Source organism: Suillus subaureus, assembly GCF_016647635.1.
Source record: "Suillus subaureus strain MN1 chromosome Unknown BJ212scaffold_4, whole genome shotgun sequence".
NCBI lineage: Eukaryota > Fungi > Basidiomycota > Agaricomycetes > Boletales > Suillaceae > Suillus > Suillus subaureus.
In genome coordinates this window covers 1,527,347-1,535,015 of record NW_024538560.1, presented here as the reverse complement: position 1 = coordinate 1,535,015, position 7,669 = coordinate 1,527,347, and the positions used below count along the sequence as shown (strand labels likewise).

At 44.9% G+C, this 7,669-nt stretch overlaps 2 protein-coding genes across 2 annotated transcripts; one reads left to right on the top strand and one right to left on the bottom strand.

The window, feature by feature from the left end:
* Positions 1–4,297: 4,297 nt before the first annotated feature.
* Positions 4,298–4,701, top strand: BJ212DRAFT_1296366 (uncharacterized protein; the record flags this gene model as incomplete). The annotated part of the gene is made up of 2 exons (XM_041332427.1): positions 4,298–4,442; positions 4,493–4,701. 2 exons carry the CDS (start codon positions 4,298–4,300, stop codon positions 4,699–4,701), a joined length of 354 nt encoding a protein of 117 aa, XP_041197887.1.
* A 1,129-nt stretch (positions 4,702–5,830) lies between these two features.
* Positions 5,831–6,466, bottom strand: BJ212DRAFT_1476690 (uncharacterized protein; the record flags this gene model as incomplete). The annotated part of the gene is made up of 4 exons (XM_041339410.1): positions 5,831–5,922; positions 5,975–6,085; positions 6,136–6,291; positions 6,352–6,466. 4 exons carry the CDS (start codon positions 6,464–6,466, stop codon positions 5,831–5,833), a joined length of 474 nt encoding a protein of 157 aa, XP_041197886.1.
* Between the last annotated feature and the right edge of the window lie 1,203 nt (positions 6,467–7,669).

Genomic DNA, 7,669 nt, shown 5'->3' with positions numbered 1-7,669 from the left:
TCCTAATATTGAGTTCCAAATGTCCACTATTGCAATATTAGGGACTCAGTATTCAGTATTCGGTAAGTCCCTAATATCGCAATAGTGGACATTCGGAACTCAATTCAGAATTTGACATTCCATAGTCAGGTCTCACATATCAACACCCAAATACCAAATACCAAATACCAAATACCAAGTCCCTAATATCGAATGTCAAGTCCCTCATATGGAGTCCCAAATACCAAATACCAAATACTGAGTCCCTCATATTGACCCTGAATACCAAATACTGAATACCAAATACCAAATACTAAGTCCCAAATACCAAGTCCCAAATACCGAGTCCCAATGTCATATCCCGTATGCCAGACATAGATCCCATCATATTCCCATGCTTTCCAGACCTGTTTCCGGACCCCATATCCAACTCATTCCTGGATCCCCTATCCTGTCCACCCTATGCACATTCTGTCCAGCAAGACATCTGGACTTTACCTCCTCTCAGATTCTGGACTACATCCACCACATCACATATCTCAGTCCTGTTTCTGTCCTGCCTTCCAGATCCCCAGATCTCCAGACCTCCAGATATTAACTGTACTATCTCCAGACCCATTCCCACCCTCTGTCCAAGATCCTGCGCCTATCCCCATTTAGGCATCTCCCCCTTTCCGGTTCTCGGTTATCTCTGTTTCCATCTTGCTGATTGATCCTTGTACTAGTTTCATCTCCGAGTTCATTTACTTATGTTCCGTCTTACTTACCAATGTGTTTCTGCATGCTCATACATAGCCTTACTCCTTTGCTTACTGATCCTCTCAGATAGCCTCTAGTATATAACACCTGTACAACTACAGTAGAGTCCTCAGTCTGAATATCATCTTAGTTCTTGCTCTCTCATCTTAGTTCCTGCTCTCTCACCTTAGACTTGCCCAATCTTCTTCCGGACTTCAGTCCATCTGAGTTTGTCCTTTTCCATAAGGCCTAGGGATGGATTCCCTAGGCCAGAATTCTGGACCTCTGGATTTGTCCCCTATGTCTCTGTCCCAAGTCTAGGGATTGCTTCCCTAGGCTAGAGTCTTGCCTTTCCGGCACTTACCCTCTTTCCGGACTTAGGTCCACTTCCTGTCCCTCTGACTCTACCTTAGGGTAGTCTACCTCCGTTTGCTTCTACGTCGGACTTTGTCCGATGTAGCCCCTATTCCTTCCGGACCTCCGGACCTCCTGTCCTCTGTACCTCTGGATGCCCTGTCCCTCATACCTCTGGGTATCCTGTCCTTCAGATGTTCCGCCCTCTGTACCTTCAGACGTTCTGTCCTCCATACCTCTGGACCTCCTGTCCTCCACACTCCGGACCCCCAGACATCCTATCCTTCCATCCTGTTTTCCTGTAGAAGTATTACCTTGCAGCGGGAACTCTCCTGAGCATTTCCTGCATTCCTCCGGAACTCTCCCACGCTCTTCCGGATGTTTCCCGCGCTCCTCCGGAAGTCCTCCTGCACTCTCCACCAGAGTAGCCAGCCTCTGGAAGTCCTCCAGACTTCATTGGACCATCACCAGACTTTCTCTGAAATGAAGGGCACATACTCGGGTAAGGGGCACAGCATACGAGCTGAGGCCAAGCCCCTCTGAGTCAGTCTCTCTCTCCTTTGAGCATGGTTCTTAACAGATTGTGAGGCCAGCAGCCATTGCAACAGCGGCACTCAGGGTGATGCATCCTGAGCAGTACTGGGCAGGTTTGTGAGCCTTTTTGAGCCTCAGAGAAAAGGCAGAAAGCAAGGAACTGCTGAAGATGTGAGAGACTCTCCAGTACTGGGCATCCATGTTTATGCCAGGGTTCCATCATGTGGATGGGCTAGGGTGGATTACAAACAGTGAAAGATGACACAAGTGGAAAGTGTAGTTACCCATGTTAGCACCTACTGTCAAATACCAGATATTAGATATCAGGATCTGGAATATTCAGGCCTCGATATCCAGAACTCAAGACTCGATACTTGATAGTGGACAATTGGAACTCAATATTTGGAATTCAACATTCCATAGTCAGGTCTCAAATATCAACACCCAAATACTGAATACCGAATACCAAGTCCCTAATATCAACACCCAAATACCAAATACCGAGTGCCTAATATTGAATATCAAGTCCCTCAAATCAACCCCCGAATACTGAATACCGAATACCGAGTCCCTAATATTGACACCCAAATATTGAGTTGGGTTTCGATATTTGATACTCACTAGTCAGGACTCAGTATTTGGTATTTGGTATTCGGGGGTCGATATGAGGGACTCAATATTCGATATTAGGGACTCAGTATTTGGTATTTGGTACTTAGGTGTTGATATTAGGGACTTGGTATTCAGTATTTGGCATTCAGGTGTTGATATTTGAGACCCGACTATGGAATGTCAAATTCCAAATATTAAGTTCTGAATGTCCACTATTGCGATATTAGGGACTCAGTATTTGGTATTTGGTATTTGGAACTTGATATTCGATGGTCAGGTCTCAAGATTCGGTAGTCCATATTTGGGACTCGGTATTGGGGACTTGATATTTGATAGTCAGGTCTCAATATCTGAATCTCAATACTCAATATTCACCATTCAGGTCTCAATATTTGGGAGTCCACATTCACAATGCAATATACAATTGTCTGTACTCAATACTCAATATTCAGTATTCAGGACTCAGCACATAATGTTAGGTTAGATATTTGGAAGACTGTATGTCATTTTCATGGAGTTTGGACATCAACATTCTAAACTCAAGGAATAGCACTACTCTCCTCTGCCTCTCTTCAATCTGGTTAGGATGCCGGTGTACACATCAATCTCTGCCATCTTTTCACTGATGCCCTCTTCTTGCTCTTCAACCAATGTCTAGAGGCGTTCTCTAAGCCACCTCAGTCCCATCAGTGATGGAACCAAGGTGTTATCCACCTGCTCAGGAAGAATCAGACCATCGTCCACAATGCCACCCTAGAACAGATTAATCATCACACAAGGAAATTGTTCATAGTTCTTACTAGCCAATGCTGGTAGTGAAAGATACAGCAACCCATTACCTGGTCCCATTGCCATAATTCATCTGGGATTGCAGTGTGTCCGATCCACCATGCAGTATCATAGCCGGATATAATCCTGGAGGGATCTCCCAGATCTGTGACATCATGAAAGAGACATAAGTGGGATGAAAAGATGTGGTCTGGAACTGTGTTCCAGGTGAGCTGGGGAAACAACTGAAGAATATGGGTGACTGGGTTTGGAATGACTGAGATGATGTGCCTTGCAGCTGAGTACTGCAGGATGGGTGTCACAAAAGTCTGTTGGAAATCTCAGCATTGACCACCACAGTCATCAGTCTCTTACAGCAATCTCCCATTGCAGCCTGGCTTTAAAGTGCATGATCTGAGCAGTGGAAGGCTCCTTAGTGTTGGCAGCCTCTGTCTGATATTGGGAGATTGCTGCTCAGATGCGCCATGCAGCCATTGACATTGTGGCTGCAATATCTGCAAGACTGAGTGTGAGGGGTCAGTATTCATTGCCAGAATCCACGGCATCAGAAGGGGATGCAGGAGGAGTTTGCAATACAGGCATTGTTATGAACTAGGATAGTTCTAATGACAGACAACTCGATAAGAGTCTGGACCTCTGCTGAGATTCTACGCAAGATGATAAGTCAAGCATTCAGTGTAAGCTAAGTTAGAAGGAGTGCTTTTAACTTAAAGTACAATTCAGATGACAAGAGATTGGAGGTCTCAAGCGAAGGATATTTCAGGTAAAACCTAGTAAGATTAAAGTAAAGAACTAAAGCGTACAGGAGGACTATTTATACTAACTACAGTGCTTCAGGGCAGGCGTGAGAATGGAATGAGTCAGAGATAAAGGATATGTAAGCAATAGCAAGAATAGGTCATCTAGCAATGGCAACAGCAATTGTGATGTAATACAAGGTAAGAGATAAGTCTAGTGGCGGCATCATGCAGCTCATGACGTAATACACAGTAAGAAGAGAAAATGAATAGGGGCATACATGGTTGTAACAGGCATGCCTAATGCAGGAGTATGAAGCTGGAAATCACAATCACAATGCCAGTTGGTTTGGATGTGAAGATATGAGCCACCAGTTGATGGATAAAAATTTTCAAACTCCAATGTTTGTTCATCTGGGCATGGGAGGACATCGAGCTGGTTTGGCAGGAGTACGTGCAGGAACAGTTCGGTGAGTGTTTGAACTCTGGCTACTAGAAGGAATTTGTTGATCATCGTGATGATAGGTGCTGGGGCACGGGATGGAGGATGACAGATGAAGGGAGGTCGAAAAAGAATCAGAAAGCCTGCTTTGGAACTGGAAACTGATGGAGATGGGATGCTGTTGCTTCCAGACATCACTGAAATGAAACTCGAGGAGAAGAAGGCCATAGTGAGGGCATTTCTTACATTGCACTATCGTGAGTCTATCGTCACAACACCCGAGAATTTGTTGAATGCATGGATACAGGGATCTGTTCCAGGAGTGACAAGGCAGTTGTGCCATGGAGCACCATCATACAAAGTCAGGATGACTTTGTGGCAAGGAAGTATGTTCCAGCAGATGTGGACTTGAAGGAGCCTTCCAAGTTGCAAAATTGGGACACTATGGCCTTACTCAATTTCTGGCATGCTCAGCAGGAGAAAGGCAAAGGACCAACATTCCTGTTCAAAGCATGAAAGAACAAAGATGGAGACATGGTAGCATCAGTTGTGTCTGGGAATCCACCTTCTCATTGGACTCGTAAAGTCAGAAAGCAGATGATCCAAAGGCCTCAGAATTCGTCAACCAACACCAAGAGCGATCCTGGGAGTAATCCTGAGAGTGACTCTCATCACATGGAGGATGATGTTGATGATGATGCAGCCAATGGTAGATCCCCACAAAAGAGACCCAGAAGAGAGCCAGGTCCTTCGACAGCACATGAAGGGACAGCAGTCCCACATGCAATTCCAAAGCCTTGCCCAGTCAAGCTGGTGAAGACTGGTGCACTGCTGACATCACGAATGGGTGACCTCCTGGCTGGGATGAGTGACAGAGTCACCGGCAATGTTGAGGAAGATGTTGGAATGGAAGGAGGGCACATGTCTCCGGTGCCAAAAAACATGCGGGGAAAAACACCAGCGATTGAGCCATCAGCAAGGACAACCCAGAGTAAATCAACTCAACAGCCATCAGACAATACCTCTTGAGTGACAAGAGCAAGGGGAAAGATGTAATGGACTGATACTACACTGCCTGCCTTTATGTACACATCAATGTTATTCAATCTTCATGGCTCAGGAGTCCTGGGTGTCTAACACGGAAGTTTAAGTCTCACTTTGGCTCACTGAGTCCTGAGTGTCAAACACTGAAGTTCAATTCTCACTGTACAGAGGATCACCAAGTCCCGAGGTCGATCTTCGAATCGAACTTGGGACTCGGTGATCCTCTGTACAGTGAGAATTGAACTTTGGTGTTTGACACTCAGGACTCAGTGAGCCAAAGTGAGACTTAAAATTCCGTGTTAGACACCTGGGAACTCCTGAGCCTCTGGAACTCAATTGGAAATGGAAGAGGAATGCATCACAAATTTGGTTGTTTACATGATGTAGGTATGTTAATGAAAATTTGGAAGTTTATATGTGATTTGACTACTATCAAACATTCAGTACTTTACATTTGAATCTGATCTTCAAACCAATTGATCAGTGAATCTACTACCTTGAGCATTTCAATGCTCATCTGTTGGGCTCTTTGCAACCTCTGGAGGTCCGCATCAGCTCTTCTGAGTTTGTTGGAAGTCTCTGCCCAAGCCATCCGGAAGGGTCACTTGGCCTCAAGTAGCAGTGGAATGGAAGGATCAGGAAGATCCCCGGTACGGTGTTTGTAATCACCAAGTCGATCTTGAATGGATTGCACTTGCAGAAAAATTAGCACAGAGATAAATAATCTGCTTTGTCAGATACTCACACCCAGTGTGTTTGTATGACCCGAATGGTCGGAACTCCTGGGCCATTGAATGTAAATATTCGTTAGTGAGCTCCAGCTGCTCTGACTGAAGTTCACTAGAGGTGTCATCCACTTGGGAGATACAATAAGCATCTATAATCCTCTGGAATGAATGGACTCACATGACATAGACACTTCTGATGCAGCTGGAACATCAATCTTAGGATCAGCAGAATCCAGCAACTCATCCACATCAATTATATCATCCTCAGGCCCAAGGTACAAGTCTGGATCAATGAGGAAACCTGGATGATCAGCTTGAGCCAGAGGTGATTGATCTGCAAGGGCTTAGTGAGCATCCATGGTGATCCTTGATCCTAATGAATGGATAAACTCACTGGGCATTGCAGCCAAGACATCCGGTGATCTGGATGACGGAGAAACATATTCTATGTCATCATCCAGCCCTAGGTATAGATCATCTAAGGGATACCCAGTAAATAGATAAGGCATGATAAAAATACAACACACCTAGTGATGCCTGGGACACAGTGGACTCATCCACATCCATTGAATTGTAGTCGGTCACCAGAGGGTCATTGAATCAAATGGCTGACTGTGGACTCATGTTGTGTGGGGAACTTACTGATTTGTTGACTGATAATTGAAAAAACTTCAAAGTTCAACACAAAACTGGCGATTGCCGGAAGTTGAACCAGGACCAAACAAAGACAAACAATCAATGATTTTATCAATTGTCCATCAAATGTGTTGTTTCTTTTGAAACTTCATCCTTGTGATAACTGATTTCAACCCTATTTCAAGATCTTTAAATCTCTCAACTCAATCATCATGTCCACTCCAGTTGACAACTCTTTGACCAGTCTCAAGGCATCCACTGCCCAGATCATGGCCATCATCAGTGGTGCCCAGCAGATTCCCCCAGGTAACAGCCACTTTTATCTGACAACACAGGTCAGTTCACTTGTGGTATGTAGCTTCTTTTTTTTTCTCTGACATCCAGGCAGGCTCAAGTGATCAAGGACTATGGGTCTGGACCCCTGCCCAGCATTGTGCTTTTGTGCTCCAAGGGAGAAAGAGCGGAAAGTAAGATAAGACAGTGCAAGTGAAATGCCTGGTAGTGACTAGATTGTAGCATAACTACGAATAGCGATCCCAACATTGCGAAAGTCAAACTTATGAGGGAACCTTAGTGATGCACACTTAAAGCAAGTCAAGCGACACACAATCAGAGAGATTGGCAAGAGCGGAATCAATTGCACCAAGACTGAGGTATAGTGACTAAGGTGACTCCAACACACCAGCAAAGGTCCAGGGAAGGGAAGTAAAGTACTGTATGTGCGACAGGTCATTTTATCATACTGCATAAAGGTTCGGGAATGCATAGGCAAGAATAGTAGCAACACTGGCGAGGGCACAATGTAGCAACAGGTAATAAGACATGCAGCGCTGCAGAACACAAGGATACATGTAATAAGACCTGCAACTGATCAGTAGTGACATTTAAGGACAAATAATGCACCAGCAGAGGTAGGTGGACATAGGCAGGACATGGGAGGATGGAATACCTAGAAGTTGGACTGTGTAGCGCACTATGGGAGAAAAGTGGTTCAAAAGCAGATAGCTTGGGAGTTTGATAGTGCTGGTGACTAGCGCTTTACTCTTTTCCTCTAGGCAAGGCAAAATATGCCTATG